At 36.0% G+C, this 20,919-nt stretch overlaps 1 protein-coding gene across 1 annotated transcript in view; it reads left to right on the forward strand.

The window, feature by feature from the left end:
* The first annotated feature begins 776 nt into the window (after positions 1–776).
* LOC117409503 (neuronal acetylcholine receptor subunit alpha-7) overlaps positions 777–20,919 on the forward strand; it is a 64,577-nt gene continuing 44,434 nt past the window's right edge. The window contains exons 1-3 of the mRNA XM_059003126.1: positions 777–895; positions 1,170–1,280; positions 14,923–15,062. Coding sequence (XP_058859109.1) covers positions 1,211–1,280; positions 14,923–15,062 — 210 coding nt within the window. The 5' untranslated portion in view covers positions 777–895; positions 1,170–1,210. The remainder of the gene's footprint in view (positions 896–1,169; positions 1,281–14,922; positions 15,063–20,919) is intronic.

Raw genomic sequence — 20,919 nt, forward strand, 5'->3', positions numbered from 1 at the left:
AACTGTGTACATAAAATACAGTGTCCCGGTTCGGCAGAGCGGTGCCAAACAAACACAACAGTGTCCCCCTGCATGCACCGCTCCGCCGCTCATGCAAATGAGCCTTGTCTGTATGGCCAGGGTCCTGGCGGAGTCATGGCAAATTTCGCCCCTGACAGCGGCTCTGTCACAGCAGGTTCTCCCGTCGCTGTGTTTGTGGGGAGACAGTCCGACAGGTGACGGTAGCGCGAGTGATCAGCCGGCTCGCTATAAATACAAAAATATCTTATGTTTTCTAAATTAAGCTTTTTTCTTTGTTTTTAAGAATTGGTTTTCCACCAATATTTGTTTTGATATAAAGTACAGTAAGTCGTTTCACTAAAAATCATTTGGGGAATAACATTGTTTATATATATATATATATATATATATATATATATATATATATATATATATATATATATATATATATTCCGACTCGATTAATAAAGCTTAATGTATATATCTACAATGTTTTTTCCATCAAACTATATGATTGATGCTTTGTAAGTAACATTACATTAGAGAATTCCCCAGTAGATCCCATTTAAATATGTGTGCAAATGCATTCTTTCTGATAATTAGTTGATATGGTTATTATAGACAGTATCATCTGGCAGACTTGAAATAGTTCATCCCATTTATGTATGTGTGAACGCTTTCTTGTCCCATTGGTTGCCTTAAAGTAAATTGCAAGAAAGCATAAATATGAGATTTTAGGAAATAAACTGGGTTTAAAATGGCAGTTTACATTGTGATTTTGTTTGTGTGTAGATCCGGTACTATACTAATAGCCCTTACAGCTTTAGGTATGAAACCACAAATGAATACAGTGCACCTACTTTTCGGAGAAATGACGTACCGCAGGCATTACAAAGTAGGTGCATACCTGGTTGGTTGCAACAGACTAAATAGTTCAGCCTATTCCTGTATAGTCATAAACAGCTTTATATATACGATTGGCAATCTTGCAAGGTGCTTTTTATTTTTATTTTGTAATTGTTTAACAGAGAGAACTTTTTACAACCGTTATTTAAACGAAGGTTCAATCGCCGACTACAGCTGCACTTGGAAGTGCTATTTAAAAGCCCTTACATCCAGCAGCTGCCCTCGAAGCCGTTCATTAAATGCTTCTCTCCTATCTTATTCAGACTACACTTTCCAAAACGGGGACAGCTTGAGCTTGTTGAAAATGCAGCCTCACAAGTTATTTGGATTGCTTTACACTGGGATTTATTTGTGGATATCGTTCTGCTTTAGGGGTAAGATACCTGACTTACTTTATTTTGTTGTGAAATGCATAAAGAAAATGTTTGAATTCATGGTTTTTGCTGGTACTTCGCTTTAACGTTTAGCGTCAGTTTGATTCTGTCTGTAAATCATTGGTGTTTTGTAAACTTTACTTCTTACATTTGTTTTAACAGTTAGACCTTTTTGGTTTCATAGTCGTATAAAATTAAAATGAGGGACAGTAACTATTTATACCACTAATTCCCCGTAACATTGGAATATATACTTTTATTATTATTATTATTATTATTATTATTATTATTATTATTATTATTATTATTATTAGTTAATGCCCACAGGTAAGCATACCTGCTCCGTGTTCTGTTTTTAAATGCACGTTTTAATTTCTAATATACATATGTTCGAGATTAAATATGATAATTGGGATAAACTGACTAGACGTTGTTGTATTGCATGATATTTGGAATAATGTCAGATTATTATTATTATTATTATTATTATTATTATTATTATTATTATTATTATATGTATCACAGTACAAGTAATAATACAATTAATAGCAAGATAAATACAGATTGTACCTTTTTCCTCTCAGTGGGAGGATTATCTGGATTGATGCATTGTTCAATTAAGATTCAGAATATGGGCTGTATGTATTTATTTGTATAACCAATAACATCATGTAACGTGTCAGTTCATTCATTAACATTTTTATTGAAAAGTATACATCATATACTTTGTAAGGTGTATGACAGATGCATACCATGTTTAGTCTTCTGTCATTGCAATGGTTTAATAATCCGTGACGTATTACATAATAACGATAGTCATATTCTGATTGAATCAGAGCCTTATTAAAGAAGTCAATCACAGGATTAGGAGCCAAGCTGGAAAGATGATTTATGTATGAAGTTGTGGACAAAGTAACTGATGCTAACATTACATGTCCATGTATCATGGATGTATGTTCGAAACTAAACATGACATTCAATATGTGTAAAGCCTCTATAGAAAATTAGGAGGTGGGTTTGAAGCTTCATGATAGCAATACACAGAGATGCAGGGGTTTAATATTAAAAAAAATACTTTGGGTGAAATAATAGGATTTCCTTTGCCAGTGACCTTTTAACACCATTCACACTGGTCCACCACTCAAATTATGCTTCAGACTAATCCCTCAAAATGACCTAGTAGCTGCTGTGGCTTTACAGGGGAGTGCATATTTAAGCTCTGCACTATACTGTACTTGCAAATTGAAATCCGTTTGAAACCAATTCATAAATATTACAACACCATAAGATACTAATGTTTTCCAGTCAAAGTAATCCTCATAATTCTATTAAATTATATGCCTTTGGTAAAGTTAATCAGGCATAATCATTTCTTTGAGAATGTTTAATTCAACATAAACACCTGGATTTATTCATGATCTTAGTATTATCACATACATATTCTGCAAATACCCTGTAGTACACATCTTATAAATTATTTAACATTGAAACAAATATTTTGCTAGATCTTAATTTTGAAATCCATTAACAAAAGGACAACACACAGAAATAATCAGCTTTTAAGACCATGTTTTATTCATACACAGCTTGTGAGCGTGTTGGCACATGATAGAAGTAGCCAAATAAGATGAGAGAGGTATAAATGAATTGCCTAGTGTTATCTAAATGTTAATTGAGACTGACAGCAGTGTGAATGAGACTTTGATTAATTAGCATACACTAGTTAGGGCTTTGGTTTATGGTATAGAAGTACTGTATGTAGATTTTTATGCAATGTTGTATAGCCAGATTTGTCAGCTGATAAAGATACTGGATTTCTAATCCTAACATATCATTAAGACTTGGTGCCAGGGCTTTTAGTTACTGTGCCCCTCTGACTGTGGCATTATTGTGAGTCCAGAGACTGAAGACTAATCGTTCTCATTCAGGAATTCCCCCTGTGGCCGTTCAGAATTTGGGATGAATATGCACATGAAGATGTAATACTATGTAAGCGTGATTGTTTTTTTCATTAAAAAAGTCCAAATATGTTTTCACCTATTCTTAGCTGTGATAAGTTTGCTCAAAGAAGCTGCATTTCAATGAATGATTAAGAATAAGAAGACTTTAAGTAAAAAAAAAATAAAAAAAAGTTTCTATTTCTTGCCTGATGCAGAGCGAACATTATATTACTATTATCATCTTTCCCTGAAAAAAGTTCTGTTGTTGGTATTAAATGGTGTTTACTTACAGTTGGCCAGCAAAGTTTACAAGTGTTTGGGAAATTCCATTGCCCTAATAAATACCAGCTTTGTGGATTTTTCTTTTGTACAGAAAGACCCTTCATTAAAATGTGAAACTATGTTAAATCCTGCTGTGAATAGTACATAAGAACATAAGAACATAAGAAAGTTTACAAACGAGAGGAGGCCATTCAGCCCATCTTGCTCGTTTGGTTGTTAGTAGCTTATTGATTCCAGAATCTCATCAAGCAGCTTCTTAAAGGATCCCAGGGTGTCAGCAACAACATTACTGGGGAGTTGGTCCCAGACCCTCACAATTCTCTGTGTAAAAAAGTGCCTCCTATTTTCTGTTCTGAATGCCCCTTTATCTAATCTCCATTTGTGACCCCTGGTCCTTGTTTCTTTTTTCAGGTCAAAGAAGTCCCCTGGGTTGACATTGTCTATACCTTTTAGGATTTTGAATGTTTGAATCAGATCGCCGCATAGTCTTCTTTGTTCAAGACTGAATAGATTCAATTCTTTTAGCCTGTCTGCATACGACATGCCTTTTAAACCCGGGATAATTCTGGTTGCTCTTCTTTGCACTCTTTCTAGAGCAGCAATATCCTTTTTGTAATGAGGTGACCAGAACTGAACACAATATTCTAGGTGAGGTCTTACTATTGCACTGTAAAGTTTTAACATTACTTCCCTTGATTTAAATTCAACACTTCTCACAATATATCTGAGCATCTTGTTGGCCTTTTTTATAGCTTCCCCACATTGTCTAGATGAAGACATTTCTGAGTCACCATAAACTCCTAGGTCTTTTTCATAGCTCCCTTCTTCAATTTCAGTATCTCCCACATGATATTTATAATGCATATTTTTATTGCCTGCATGCAATACTTTACACTTTTCTCTATTAAATTTCATTTGCCATGTGTCTGCCCAATTCTGAATGCTGTCTAGATCATTTTGAATAACCTTTGCTGCTGCAACAGTGTTTGCCATTACTCCTATTTTTGTGTCGTCTGCAAATTTAACGAGTTTGCTTACTATACCAGAATCTAAATCATTAATGTAGATTAGGAATAGCAAAGGACTTAATACCTGATCCCTGTGGTACACCACTGGTTACGTCGCTCCATTTTGAGGTTTCTCCTCTAATCAGTAATTTCTGTTTTCTACATGTTAACCACTCCCTAATCCATGTGCATGCATTTCCTTGAATTCCTACTGCGTTTAGTTTGAGAATTAATCTTTTATGCGGGACTTTGTCAAAAGCTTTCTGTAAATCTAAATAAACCAGTAACGTTTGAGTCATAACAATTATGTAGCCCTATAGTGCCATTATGATATACTTTACAGCTGACAAAAGAATGGAATTTAATACCAGAACAAATTATTTTTTAATGTTATTACCACAGCATACAAATTTAAACTGTAGAACTAGAAGGTTGTATAAAACTTAAAATAATTAATCTTGATAATAAATCTGTAACTTGGCAATGCTGGAAATGCTGTGGAGTTAAACATGTTGTCTATTGCTGCAATATTGGCCATGATTATTTTTCTCTAAATCTGCATTCACTTGGCTTTTAGCTTTTTTACTAACTTGTTTGTGGAATCCTTTCAACTTTGAACAGCCTTCCTCATTCCATGCAAATCATCTGACAAGATGACCGTTTAACTCTGCTAAACCCACCACCATCTTCATATATATATGAAGGCGTAGCCGAGTACCTGCAGCCAACCAAGCAGTGATAATATACACGGTAACCCAGGCCCTCAAGTACCGTAATGCTTTTATAAAACAGATTTACTAACGTATTATAAAAAAATAAAAGAGAAATCGATAGTTTCTGAAGATTTATTAAGAAATGTGCCTTCCGCAACAGAAAGTAGTTCCTATAAACTATTGATACTCACAGAAGATTTTAATTTTAATTTTAATTTTTTATTTAAGTTGCGATTTGAACTTTATTTTATTTTAATTATTTGTATGTGTGTGGTGAGTTTAGCTGCGTGTATGCTCTCTCTCTATATGTGTCTGGCGAGTTTGACTGCACGTATGACTGTGGCTGTAGCCTAGAAAAGTGGGTGGGGCGAGAATGACAGCTGTTGAATGCTGAGAGAATGGTTCTTTTTCAGTTTACGGTAGTTTCATCTTAATGTTTAAAATTAGCACTTTGAAAAACATTGTAAAACAAGATCTGGCGTCCTGTTTTTTTGTTATTTTTTCCTTGTTTCTTTATTACTGCTGCCGAACTCATAACATGCCTCCGCTGCACTGTTTTTATGTTTATTATTGCCAGTATTTCAATAGGTACAGTGATACAACGGTGCTACAGGTCTAGTGATTTACCTTTGATCCTAAGTAGTTCGCAACTGTTACTATACAGGGGATTATATCATGGCTTGGAACCACTGATTGGCCAATAAGCATGCAGCATTCTACAAACTGTTTTATAATATTGGATTCATTGATGTCAGGGTAAGAACAGAAACCTCTGAAGCAATCTAAGGTGTCAGTTGATCAGGGACTTTTGAGTTAGGTCGAAGATAAGTCCATTACCGATACCAGAAAGAGCAGTCCTCCATCTCTGTCAGATATGGCTGGATCCCTTTAAAGAGTGTGCTGCTCACTAGCGCGTGCGCTTGTGCATGTGCATGAGGGGGGCAAGCACCATTTGGTAGAGAAATCTGTCGGATTAAACTGATTTAAACTGTTTATAATTCCTATAAATATTCAGAAAGATACAAAACAAAATGATCAAATACAGTTAAATGTTTTATTTCAACAAAACACAAAATAAACAATGGCACAAGGGCCAAAAAACAACTAAAAAATGGCAGCAATAAATACAAATATCAAACAATTTTGCACTCTCATTTGTTACCCAGTGCTAGAAGGCTTATTGGAAGGAAGTTTATATTCCAGCAGGATAATGACCCAAAGCATTCTGCGAAGTCTACAAAGGAATTTCTGAAAAAAGGAAGATTACTGTTATGGATTGGCCATCTCAGTCCCCAGACTTGAATCCCATCGAGGTGTTGTGGATTGACTTGAAGGTTGCTGTTGCACAAAAACCAAAGTCAATTGCAGAACTCAAAGCTGTATGTGTTAATTTCCTTTACACGAGAGTAGATGTTAAAACTTCATGCTGATTTGAACTCGGCTCTCGCGAAGATAAGCACCAACTAAGACGTAGCTTTACAGTTTACTAATGTGATCCATCTGTGTTTCCATCCATTTGCGCTTCCTTCCATATGATGATGTAGATATCCTTCTGTCTGGTGTTGATGGCTGAAGTGTAATGCTGGCTCCAGGGATCAGCTTATTGCCTCCCTAGCGCATCAGCACACACAAATGCTGGCTCCCGGGATCAACCACAGTGCAGTCCTCCCAGCGCATCAGCATGACAACTGTCTGGATTGAGCTAAGTAGGGTACATCTCTGGGGTCTTCAAGTGGGCTCCTTCCATCCTCGGTGTTTCGTCGACTAGTCCACGACACCTCAAGAGGGCTCGACGGTGATTCTGGCGTCCCAGCATCACACCCCTCCGTCCCCCACTCAACTCAGCCTAGCTTACTTACCCATACATCAGCGTTTCATTCTTTATATTGTGCTTGAGATCCCCAGCCAGAATCTTTCCGTCTCAACCACAGCCAGTTGCTGCTTCTCTCTGCTGCTTCAGATAAGTTCTTCACTGTACACAACTCTTGGCCACTGAATCCGACGTCTCTGAGAAAACAGGTTGTAGAGTGTGCCACAAAACCCGGACTCTCCATCCTCAATGTTCCGCTTCAGTGGCTAGTTGAGCATACCGCAGTTTCTTCCTCTCATACGCCTCATCTACATCATCCTCCCATGGCAACGCTGAAGAATGGACAAAAATATATCTGGAAAGATGCCAGGAACTGGTTTCAAAATGCAAAAAAAAGACTGCAAGCTGTAAAGGCAGCAAAGAGTGGGCACACAAAATACTAATGTAAGGGTGCCCAAATACTTTTGTCAAAGTATGAAAATAGTTTTTTGCATGGTGTTTTTCATGTTATGCATGTTATGTAATAATTTGTTTTATTATAAAGCTGAATCTCTGCTTTAATGTATATATTTCAAGAGAACAATTAGAAGTCATAGAAACCACTTTCTTGTGGGTTTTCTTTTTTTTTTTTTTTAAACTGCCCAAATACTTTTGTCTGCGACTGTGTGTGTGTGTGTGTGTGTGTGTGTGTGTGTGTGTGTGTGTGTGTGTGTGTATATATATATATCTAGCACTTACCGGTGTCTGCTGTGTTGTACATATTCTGGCACTTGTACTTACATATTCAAAACCACTTACTGATTTGAGATGAAACTTGACGTACAATTGTTTTTTACCACATAATCTTAAGGTTTACAGAAATTAGATCTTTTTAGATTAGATTAGTTTTATTAGTACGTTTTCTGGTTTGCGATTGGTTAAGCTAATGAAGACTGTACATGGGAAACCATTCAACTAGATTTTACTTGCATATCTTTTCTGATTTTAATTTGTCAAGGTAGAGCTAGAAATGGGTAATGATCTTTATTAAATCACTATACAGACGAAGGAAACATCTCTCTCCTCTCTGTAATAAAACCAACATAAAGACTGACTGTATTAACCAACAAATCAATTCTTAATTAAATATCATAAGTACAGGGTTTGAAATTGCAACTGCCCAAAGTGGCCAGCAATCATTACATCCATACAAGACATGGGTCCCTATTGTAAACATTTGTGCTCAAAGACATTGTACAACCCAATTTGCAAAGTATGGATTTTGCAACATGATAAGTGGAATAGTTTAATTATAAATACATCTCACTTGCTATATAATTTATTTTAATTCAGTAGGGGATGGTGCATTACCAGTGAAAAGAGGTTTGGAAGTATATGGGGAAAACCTGGAAGCCAGTCATCCAAATGTAGCTCCAAATGGATGTAGTGACAGCAAAAGTAATAGTCAGCACTCAAATATACGACACTCAGATACACGTCAGTCGTGTTTTACCGTCCTTGCATTAAGAATAAAATTAATCCCCATTATATATATGTAACAAGTTAATGCACTTACCCATCACACGTGATTTCCGACTCCGTCACCAGTTTTCTGATACAAAGCCCATCTCTTCAGTGTTACAATTGACTTGTTTAACCATCACAGCCCGCATCACAGTGAACGAGACAAGGCACAATAATGTAAAAGTTAATGATTAAACAGTTTTAGATACTGTAATGCATTTTTTTTTTAAACTGTGATCTTTAGTTGCTTTTGTGCGTTTTCATTTGCAAGTGAACTGTGACATTAGGGCCTTATCAAGCACTATATTCTGCAATTTTGAATACTGATGTTGGATACTGTTTTGATTCTGGAAACAGGTGTTGTTATTTTTAAATATTTTTTATTTAAAATTTATTTTAGTTAATGGGGAATTTTACATACTGCTACAATACATACCTGATTTAAAAGTATGTACTGTATTACAGTTCACGTGTCCAGTCGTCTCTTTTGGCAAGTGATATTTTCAGAATCATATCATTTTGAAAATATGACACAAGTCATTTTTTTTTATGTACAAAATGTGTGTGTGTGCAGGGCAGGGGGTTGTTTGGGTGGTAGGGGGCAGGTTACAACGTGCTCACCTACATACACGTCAAATCAGATGAAATCATCAGATATGCATCACACTCGTTTAACCGTCAAACTTTTATAGGGTTAGATATGTGAGTGATGACTGTATAACCTCTTAGAAGATGAAAGAGATTGTATATGCTTTGTATAATAGTGGGATGACTTTTGAGAAAAGAAGACATAGCAAACTAGATGGTGCAGTCACCACTATCACTATTTTTTTTTTTTGCAAAATGGAAGAATTCTGACAGTTAAAACTATTGGGTTGACAGTATTCTGTACATTTATTTGCTATATGTGCCCTGTTGAAAATTAGCTCAAGTTTAAAAAAGTAGAAGTATTTAAATTATCGATGTATTGTTATGTCTGTAACATCCAGTGATGCATCTGAACACGAGAGAAATGGAAATCAAATGTCTGTAAGCTTGGTCTCTTGAGAAAAATTGTTCATACAGTTTGAACAATGGTCTGTATGAATGTCTCAGTGTCGAGTATGGGCTCTGATGGTGTAGATGCAATCTCTACATTGACCGGACATGCTTCTAATCAGGTGACAGATGACGTAATAAGGGATCCTGTTCCATTGTTCAGTGAGTGCAACACCAAGCTCTCTGATGTCACACGAAAGGTTACAATGCTGATGAACATGACATCCTAGAAGGTTCCAAAGGTGTTCAAGGTTCTACAGAAATGAAGTCTGGAGTTTTTGCTATCCAATCCATAACATCTATAATCTCCTGCTCAAGATAATCCATGATAATCCTGTGTAGTGTGATAACAGGCATTATCTTGAATCAGAACAAACTCGGGGCCAATTGCACCAACTAATGGTCTTAGTACAGTTTCCAAGATATTGTCTATGTAACTCTGAGCACTTGAAATCACAATAAGATCGGTGCAACCTCCAATGCATACATACATGTTAGACCCACTTTTAAGGTTGTGTATATGATTGAAATCTGTCAAGTAGCTTTTTCTAAAAATAAAAAAAACAGCAATCCCCTGCCAAAAGGCACAACACTTATCACATCCTACACAATTTTATCAAAATGTCTACCCGATTCCCACCTCTGTTGGCAAGATGGCAAGTCAAATCTCTGCCTCACATCCATTTGACAACATATTGGTTACAAATTGAACGTCTGTGAACACTGCCTCATTTATATATTACATCAGGATTTGCTGTTTTTTCTGCCTGAAATATTTGATTTATGTCTTCCGGTCACTGCACTGCAATGCCATTAGTGGCAGTGAACAGAAGGCAGAAATGGCAATTCAATTGGTAAAAAAAAAATAAGATTGTAAAAAAATGTAAATTTAGAATCAATTAATAAATGTACTGGTTGAAATCTAAATGCAGACTATGAACATAGGATATAGGTAACTATTTCAACAATATTTTTTCAACCTTTTTTTTGCTTTGTTTTATTATCAAGCATGATTTAACAAGGGCTTTATTATCGCCCATGGTAGGTGAAATGTGACTGTGATATAGTGGAGGTTGGTCTACATACACGTGTGCAGTATGTCACACTGTACATTTTTACATATACCTGGAGAATGTTATCCAAGTATGATGAAACTTGGTATTAATGTTATTCAGCATTAAATTAAGAAGAGTGTTATATAGTGGATCTGGGAATATAGCGGTGTGTCTGTCTAGCTGTATATCACATCTGGAACTTCATATTAACATAATTTAGAATACGTTGTTAGGAACAACAGATTGTGGGGGAAAATGGAGGTGTCGGTCCATCCATATGTCACGTTTTACAAATATTTTGAAGTTACTGTAGCATATTTACAATGTGACAAAGGTTTATATGTGTTTTTAAAAAAAGCACACACTATGCTGTAAAAATGTATTCACAGTATTTTCTTCAGGGCCAGGGCAACCTCAGGGCTGCCTTTTCTCATATGTGAACGATCCAAAAAAAGAAAAGGCAGCCCAGATTTAGGCCACCATTTTGATGGTGCTGAGGTCCTGCAATTGCAGGACCAGGGCCTGCCTTTGCATATATAATAACGCAGAACAAACTTAGGGCCGCCTTTTCATATCACATGAACAATTTGGTTATGCAGCTCAGGAGACACTCCCATGCTCCCACGCGCGCGAAAGGTAAATAGAGCCACCCCTTTACTTGCTTTTACAATACTTTTCTCATCCACAAATATTAAGATCATTGATACACCATAACATTAAGTCAAAATAGTCAATAATATATATCAGGGTTTTTTTACCATAAAATTGCTATGAATGCTGCATTGAAAAAAAAAATATATTAATAAGAAACATGTGCTACAAATCAAGGGTTACTGTATATCCCAGTAGCTCTTCCATTCCGAGTGCAGGCTATCGTTCCATAAAAATATAAATATATATAATAGTGTCACATTATTTACGTATATGCTTTTTATTTGACAAATAGTAATAAATAATAATCATACTAATAATTTGTCATTTAGCCAGCCAAATCGGAGTAGTAATAAGCATTCAACCACCTTTTGGTTTTGGGTATTACTTAATGATATATATCCTTCTCAACAAGCAATTCGCCACATTTTACGCCTGCTTTTCAGTCACATATGTGAACGTGCAAAGGTGCCTTAAACCGCAAATGTGAACGTGGTTGCAGACCTAAATATGCAGCGCCCCTGAGACGGCCCCTATTGTGAACGGGGTAATAAATTAACTCTTCTTTCAACTGAAAATATGACAATAAGACAATGCAGTTTTATTCTTGACAAAGTACTGAGATGTAATGTCCCTGTAATGCTTTTTCCCCCATCACTGACCGAGCATAAAAGAGACAATGGTTTGTTAAAACTATAAACCGAATTCAGGTAAAAATGAGCTTTTGCATAATTTTAGCTGAGGACACCTCTTTTTGCAACGTATCCATAAAGAGTATACATGATAATGGCATTACATTATATTATAAATTGCAACAGTTTTACATCACCTAGAATGTTAGGGTTGAGACATATTAAAAAAAAAAAACAACAACTATATGAACATAATTTAGATATTTTATTTAACATCATGTAATTAAAGAAACTACAAAATGATTTTGCAAAAGTCTACCGGAAACTATAATAGTAGTACAGTATTACACATTTTTCTATTTCTGTCAGTTTTTCGTTAAGTATATAGAAAACTACAATGTGGTATGTAATTGAATATGTTAACGTAACATTATTCAGTATGTTATATTCGACTTTATGAAGCACAATTAGTTAATTCTATAGGGTGATGCAAAGCATCTGGCCATAGCTGTAGTTCCTGGAGCCAGACATTGAAATTGTGCCTGGGGGACATGCTATATAGTCTAGAGTGTTTTTTGTTTTCATACTGTAACACAACCTCCTGGCTAAGGCCCGTTTGCACCCTTTAAAATAGCAGACCCAGACACAGAACGGTACTTTTTAAAGCTCTTATGTGCAGTTTTATTATTGATAGAAATAAAAGAAAACAAAAACAAAAACCTAACTTCCACATAGAGTGCTAACTTTACTTTTCTGCACAATCCCTAAACTATAAACCAGACGGCTAACCCGTTTACCGATTGAAAAAACACTTTTTCACACAGTTTTACAATTGAAATGAGACTAAGGTTCACCCAGTACCTTTTCTTTATTTTTCCCACACAGGACTTTGGTCTTTCCACTCAGACCTCGGCTTCACACAGACAGCTTTGTACAAACATTTGTGTTCCTCTTTTATGCCTGCCTGCTAATCACAGGCAGGTGTCCCACGTTCATTTAGAGCCAGGTGAACCTCGTCCTGGCTCACTCCCGTGGCATTCTGGGGAATGTAGTCCCGTCACCAAACCCCCAAGGACTACATCTTCCTCTCTCCTCTCCCTACTCTGCCAAAATACTCAGTTTAAAATGGTTCAAACAAATACCTAAAAACCTCCACAAGAATTCAATGATTTTAATATACCGAGCATCAAAAGAAACTTATCACTATTATAAGAAAAATAAGGTATATAAATGATGGACATTGACGAAATGTTTTTGGTTTCTTTTTAATCACTCGATCATTCATCCTTGACCATGACACGCTTGAGTGACGATGACTGAAGCATATGCACTTAATCACCTAATTAGTGAGACAGTTGATTGGACACTGGATATGGAGTGATTTCAACTGTTGAATTGCAAGCGGCAATCGGCATGTTGGAGCTTGGACTAGGTCAGCGTACTTGTCTTACCGTCTTGGGTGCTCACACCCAGCAATTTCAAACCTGGCGAGACGGTATAACCAGACACACTCTGTCAATGACAGGCCACAAACTGGCAGAACAAGAGTCACAACACCTGCCCAAGATCGACAGATCATTTTGCAGCATCTTTGTGATGTCAGTTGTTAATCAGCACAATAAAAAGTCACTGCCCCTGCTCTAAAACAGAGTTTGTCATTTTTCGATCACACCTAGTGAATTTTATCCAAACATAAGTGATACGTTTCTTTTGATGCTTAAATAGAAGTGCTAAGTTTCTTTTGATGCTCAGTATATGTTGATTTGAACACATAGGGCTGAATTTTTCCACCTGTTAATCCGTTAAAAAATATCCTCCTATTTTCTAAAGTGAACCACCATTTTACCCACCGACTGATCGCATTTAATTAATTAATTAATTAATTAATTAATTAATTAATTAATTAATTAATTAATTAATTAATTAATAATGAGCATTTAATCAGTGTAATCCGCCAAAACAATGGTTCCGGTTCAAATGTGTTAGCTATGTTATATAAGCTCAATCGAAACCTGTCCCGAAACAGCAAAACCAACCGCAAATGTAAACATGTATGTTTTATTTTTGTATTATTCATTTTTTATTATTTTTGTATGTAAACTGTTAAGAAAATCTGTCAAATTGCCCTACAAAGCAATAGTGTAATCTTAACAGATTGTTTCTAGTAAATGTAAATTGTTATTAAACATATATCATTTGCTGGTAAGTGTACTGACATTTACCAATCAAAAAGTGTGTGTACATATAAAAATGATCATTGCAGTTCATTACTCTGGCAGCCAGAAGCAATATCGCTATACACATTAACTATTACAATAAATAGTAATTTGATCAAATGAAAGGGTAAAAAGCAGCTGCTTTCATTCATTCATTACATCTTGTTCAAGTAATGGTTAGTTATTTAGATGCACCAAGAACCAAAAAGTAATGTTTTACATTACCCACTAAATTAAAAAAAAAGAAAAAAATATTTAGGAACACCATACACACATACACATCTGAAGTGCTGTCACTCATTTTATACCGGCAGATGGATGTATTGACCATTCTGAAACAGGTGGAAAGGAAACTGGTGGAAGTTTAAAGTATTGATCACTTTGGTCTTTGGAAAATAGACACAGATTCTTAGATCATTGCATATTCCGCTAAAAAGAAAGCATCTGAATAACTAATGAACCAAACTAGCGGATAGATTCCCGTCGTGTTTTCAGCAGCTTTACAAAATACTTAAATGGTGGGAAAAACAAGGTGGAGAAAAAACAGTCAACATTATGGTGTATAGCGCTATCCTCCAGCAGCTCTCCTTTGAAAATAACCCCCATACTCTCTTGTGCTGATAGAGTCATAATAAACTGATATAATTATACAGAGATCATTTCCCCATTGACTGGAACTGCTCTGAATTTGAAAGGTTGTGTGATTGAGTAATAAACTAAACACAGACATTTTTCAAATAATATGCAGCAGGGATTTGAATAATGAATCACTCTGTTTCTTTTCTTTTCATGAAGAATCCCAGCAGGGTGAATACCAAAGGAAACTCTACAGAGAGCTGCTGAAAAACTACAATCGCCTGGAGCGTCCTGTGCTGAACGACTCCCAGCCACTGCTTGTAGAACTGGGGATGACCTTGCTGCAAATTATTGATGTGGTGAGTCAGGAGAAATCCTTCTGTTTTTAAGATATTAATCTGTGTGCTGTACAGATTGCTGAAAAAGTGCTTTTTATGTCTTCAATGATTTTTTCAAATCCATTTACTTTTTTAGATATCCTCTGTTATGCTTTTTATGTTTTATGACATAATGCTTGTTTTATTTTTTAAAGAATAACCTTGGTAGTAAGACAGTCTTTCTCTAAAACTCTCTTAAGGCTGTTTTTAAGAAAGACAGACATTTTTTTTTCAGAGAAGAATAAAATAATGTATTAATCCATGTAAAACATTTAGTCTTGAGTTCATGTTTTCTCTGAATTCAAGACTGGTGGTTTGAGGCTTTATTAACTTCAGAGATTTTGTTTGAAATGCATTTGTGGTAAATCAGACCACCTTTAAGTAAGAGCCCGGAGCCACAGCCATACGCCGCTGCCATCAGTCGTATTTGGTAATCGCCAAACTAAGTCATATAATATTGGACTGCTGCCAGATTTTCCACAAACATTTCAACTGACCCTGACTAAGTGCTGCTATGGATTGCTATGGATTGCTATGGGGACCGCCTCTTCCAGAACTATCCTAATTGCAATAAACTGACAATCATTTTCTTTCCTCACAGAGCATTCAATCTCTGTCATTGTTAATAGTGGAGTGTCAAAATCCATTACTTCTAAACAATTGTCAGTTAATTTAAATAATGTCCTGTTCCCTAACTTGATCTTATCTGACATTTCCCTATGTATGACAGTTTCTGATGTTTCCCTATGTACAACATTTTTTATTACTGCAGTGATAATTAATTACCTTTACCTTCATAAAATGTGCCTTAATTCTACTGTGTTTTCCCATGAATGAATTAAGCATTCTGTTCCTATATAATTCCTGCTTTATATTCTTGTTGTATAGAGTAACATTAAAAGGGAACACATTTACTCTGAATTGCATCTCCCTCAGGCATCGATTCTACAATAGGGGTTGCGCATTAGGAGGCTGTGTGGTCCAGTGGTTAAAGAAAGGGGCTTGTAACCAGGAGGTCCCCGGTTCAAATCCCACCTCAGCCACTGACTCATTGTGTGACCCTGAGCAAGTCACTTAACCTCCTTGTGCTCCGTCTTTCGGGTGAGATGTAATTGTAAGTGACGCTGCAGCTGATGCATAGTTCACACACCCTAGTCTCTGTAAATTGCCTTGGATAAAGGCGTCTGCTAAATAAATAAATAAATTAGTAGTAGCCTGGTACATGAAAGACATCAAAGGGTTTTAAAACAGTGCATGCTTTATTGGGGACTTAAGTCACACCCTTCAAAATGTTTCTGTCTTGTTGTACACAATGTACACCTATTTTCCAAGTATGTTTTACTTAAGCAATACAGAAGACTTCACAGTACTAAACCACCCTGTAAAGTATTTATTTATCCAACCAGTCTCATCCTTGGGATGCCATGTGTTTCATACAAAGTTTAACTTTTTATTGCTGTACTAATACCTTTACTGAAGCTGCATACAATGATGACCCCATGAGCTGTCACACAACCCAGCATGAGTACTGGTGCATCAAAATCTTCAGCATGCTGGCAACTTTCCTTAGTAACTTCACTCACTGCAATAAAGACTGTCCTACACATACACACCTGTCCTGCTGTGCAACTGACCGTCAACGCAGTCAGCCAGTGATTTCCACAGGTGCCTAGAATCTCTGTAGACTCTGTAGGCATCTGGCTGTACTTTACTCCACTGGACCAGGATATAATATCCCTCCACACTCGTGTTCTCAAGTCAGATCAGCACCCCAGCAGCACAAAGCCTCTCAACCAGAGGGGGCCTTGCATGTCACACTCACTAATCTCACGCCACCAGTTGTCACATCTGTTAGTGTGCAGCCTTTCCTGAACATAATGTATAAAAATGTGTTTGCATGCCATTGCTCAGTGTATTGAAAGTATATGTATTTGCTCAGTGGTGTGTGGCTTATCAAAGCTTTTTTAAATGTACAATAAGTAGTGTATAATCTGTATCGAGGGATTGGTGATTGGGCTAGATTTTGGATTTTGTGTAGCTGAGAGCTAATATTTGGTGATTCTTCCTAAAACACTTCCAGGTACTTCCGTATGCGATACCAAGAGTCATGAGATGGGAAGGTGGGGAATTTCCCCAAATTGTGTCTATTTGGTGTGGAATGAACTGTGTGAAGTCAAGGGAGCCCATATAAACCTTTGTTATTTCTGTGCTTCATTTGCAATTGTTTGTTTTTCCTGTGACCAAAAACTGGTGCATATCCTTCACTGGCAAATGCATGAAATCTATTTCTTTTTATAAAATATATGTGGCAAAGTGGCTGCTAATTGTGAACAGGTGCAGAGGTGATGCAGTGCAGGAATAATCACAGACAATTGTAATCCAGTTTGGAAAGCTTTATTTTGGTTAATAATACTTTTTCACAGGGGGGCAGTGGGTGTTGCATAACCTTCTTTAATAAATACATGAAATATGTATAACATTTTTGTGTTATTTGTTCACTCAGGGTCCCTTTTATCTAATATTAGGTTTTGGTTGAAGATCTGATAACATAACATAAAAAATATGCAAAAATGCAGAAAATCAGACAGGGGGCAAATACTTTTTCACGGCACTGTGAATATATATATATATATATATATATATATATATATATATATATATATAATACATGGATGAAGGCTATATTTGCATCCTGAGTCATTCGAAAAAGGGGCATAATACCACAGTTGTGACGTCAAAAAGTGATAATTATTCTAGAGGAAAATATACTTGAACTTTGACCCATTCGACTCCTCGAGACCATCACTTTCAATTCAAACAAAAAATGTCTTGTTATCAATCACTCAACAACACCCACAGTACAGAAATGATCATTAATGATCAACAAAATGAGAATACGTTTTAAAAAAATGATGTAAAGCTGGTACATTCGTATCTCAGAGAAACTGGAGAGGAACGGGAAATTAAAACAAGGTAAAGGCAATCATCCAAATAAGGCTGAAGCACTAACGGATAATAACATAGAACGTCTGTACAGCACTGAAACACTATGTTTGAAAAAAAAACAACTGTACTGCTGAACCTCGTCGTCTTTAATATTAGCATCACAAGGGTATCCGTGTATTATAAAAAATAATAGATGGGCCTCTTCATTGAGTTACAGGAAACAATCCCATGTCGGGTTTCTATGACAGTTTATAAATTACATATATATAGTCATAATGGATGGGCTTCAGTGAATTACAGGAATATATATATATATATATATATATATATATATATATATATATATATATATACACACACACAGTATATATATATATATATATATATATATATATATATAATTTATTTTTATTTTTTTCCTGAGGCATATTAATGAGTCATTTCAAAAAACAGAGCAAGACATTTCGTTCAGGGCTGCAGGCCATTTTAAATGTGGTTAACTGGATTTCATTTACCCAGAGTTAGACTTTATCGGCAGTAAAACTGGGAGTGCTTGACTACATTCTAATTAGTTGACAGTTCAGGACAGCTGCCAGTGTGTTATTAAGTAGGTCTAGGGAATTAGGTCTTATGAAAATATAGAAATAGCAAATGCTAAAATGGCTTTAAACTTCAAAATATGGCGAGAATAGAACATTACAGTTCTCGTACCAGTCACCCTCCAGATTAGAACGCTTTTCTAAAATTGGATCATTCTGCATCTACACTGTTGACAGGTACTGTTAGAACGCTTTGAAACCTGAAAAGGTTAGCCGACTACTGAATCCAGTCGTGTATATTAGGATGACTTAACTTTGTGCCTCTGCCAATTGTCTAATTTTCTAAGATTTTCCTTTCCTTTTTTGAAGAAGGTTGTCAGTAATTCAATCAGAACATGTGAAACCTATGCACAGATGTTATGAAAAAGTGAGTTTGCTGAATGGTTACACTTTTCAATAGTCTAAATATACTATCTAATATAATGGCTTGTAAAACATTTTAACAGGTTAATTTAATTGTTTCTCAATTAAACCATTTTTGAGCTCATGGGTGCAAAGAGGCGATTGACCCAGGACCCTGAATTGGCTGTATTGGCTGTCTTCCTATTGAAATTCACAAGAAAATCTATTTTTTACAGTAGCATCTTGGAATTATAAAGTACTTCTCGCTTTTTTTTTCCCGCACAATACTGTATATTATATATATTTGTTTTTTAAAACACTAACTGTTTTTTATTATTATGTATTCTGCTTAGATATGCATGTATAGTTTGTTTCTCAATATATAGTTAATATACAGTGCAAAGCTTCCTCCATAAATATATATTGTTTTAATTACATAATTCAACTGCTCCCACCTGCAACCTCACAATATGTTTTGATTGGTACTCATTGCGGTACAGCAGTAAAAATTGGGTGAAAAGAACATTTTCTTCCAAGCAGCTTATAAATCATTCAATGCAGATGACAGCCCTAATTAAAATTATTCAGCTATTTAAAATAAATGTATCTAAGTTTAAAAAATCTATTAATTCCCATTACAGGTATATATTAGAATGTTTATGTTGCCTTTGTTCCAGTTTTGAATGTGCCTAAAACGCTGAGTGATTTTGAATATAAAGTTGCCACAAGAAAGGGACAATAAGATTTCCTTGCAATCTTTGTATGGCACCCATTTCGGTAAATCCAAACCCAGATCTCAAGATCGAAACAGAAGAGGAAACGTTATAATTACAGTCTGACCTTAAAAAAGGTGGCCTTATGTTGTACGGCCTTAACAAAGCTGGCAGAGATTACCAGTGTGTGTTGGTTTATAACACTTTGACATTGGTATGTCATATTACTAAGAATGCAGTGTCACTGCACGAACAGCAGTGACACTTAGGTGAGCAGCAAGTACCCCCTCTCAGCATGACAATGAACCTCAAGAACTAATAAGGACAACATACAGAAATTGAAAGCTTTAACCTTAAGTATCAGTTTTGGACATGTAAACCTAACCATTGTTTTTCTTTTTTTCTTGTTTTTAACAGAAAATATCATTATGTTTCTTATAAGAACCAACATTTTTATTTGAACTCAACCTATTGAAACAGGAAAATTCAATAATTTCTTTTTTTGTGTGCCATAAATTGTATAGTGAAACCAAAAGTGATGTAGTGCAACGTCAAACATTGGAATAAAGCTGCAATAAAATATTGATCTTATTAAAATTGATTCTTTGCTTTTTTACATTTCCCATGTCTGCACTTAATCCTTTCAGAGAGTTGCCACAATCCAAAACTTATTATCCATGCTCTTATTCTTAAAGAAAATGTTGCTTTTCCCTACAGAGAAGTGCTCATGATACTGCAGCACACTATTTAAAAGGCTGTATTGGGGGTGAGGGGGTCCCGAGTGGCTCATCCAGTTAAAGAGGTGTCGCTGGGAGCCCAGGATGAGTCACATAGCTTGGACAGCGCCAGTTCGCATCTGGGCTGTGCACAGAGGCTGACCTTTGCTGGGGACTCCGACAGGGGCATCATAATGGCTCCGATACTCCTGGGGTGGGGGATGGGAAACCGGTTCTGGCTTTAGGCTTGTGAGATCAGAGGACGCTCACACACCCTCAGAACATTTGTGCTGTGTGGGGACCCACTGCGGTGAGGAGAAAAAACATAATTGGACATTCCAAATTGGTGGAAAAATAATAATAAAAAAGGGCTCTATTGGGTCAATAACTTAGATTTGGTACTATTCAATGAACCTTCATTGGTAGTTTATAAAGAAGGTTTGTACACTAGTTGTGTGGCTTAATCAATTAACCTTCACAGAATCTTGTGGTTCAATTAACCCCACACTCACTTGCATTGCTG

This window comes from Acipenser ruthenus, chromosome 2 (assembly GCF_902713425.1).
Source record: "Acipenser ruthenus chromosome 2, fAciRut3.2 maternal haplotype, whole genome shotgun sequence".
Classification (NCBI taxonomy): Eukaryota; Metazoa; Chordata; class Actinopteri; order Acipenseriformes; family Acipenseridae; genus Acipenser; species Acipenser ruthenus.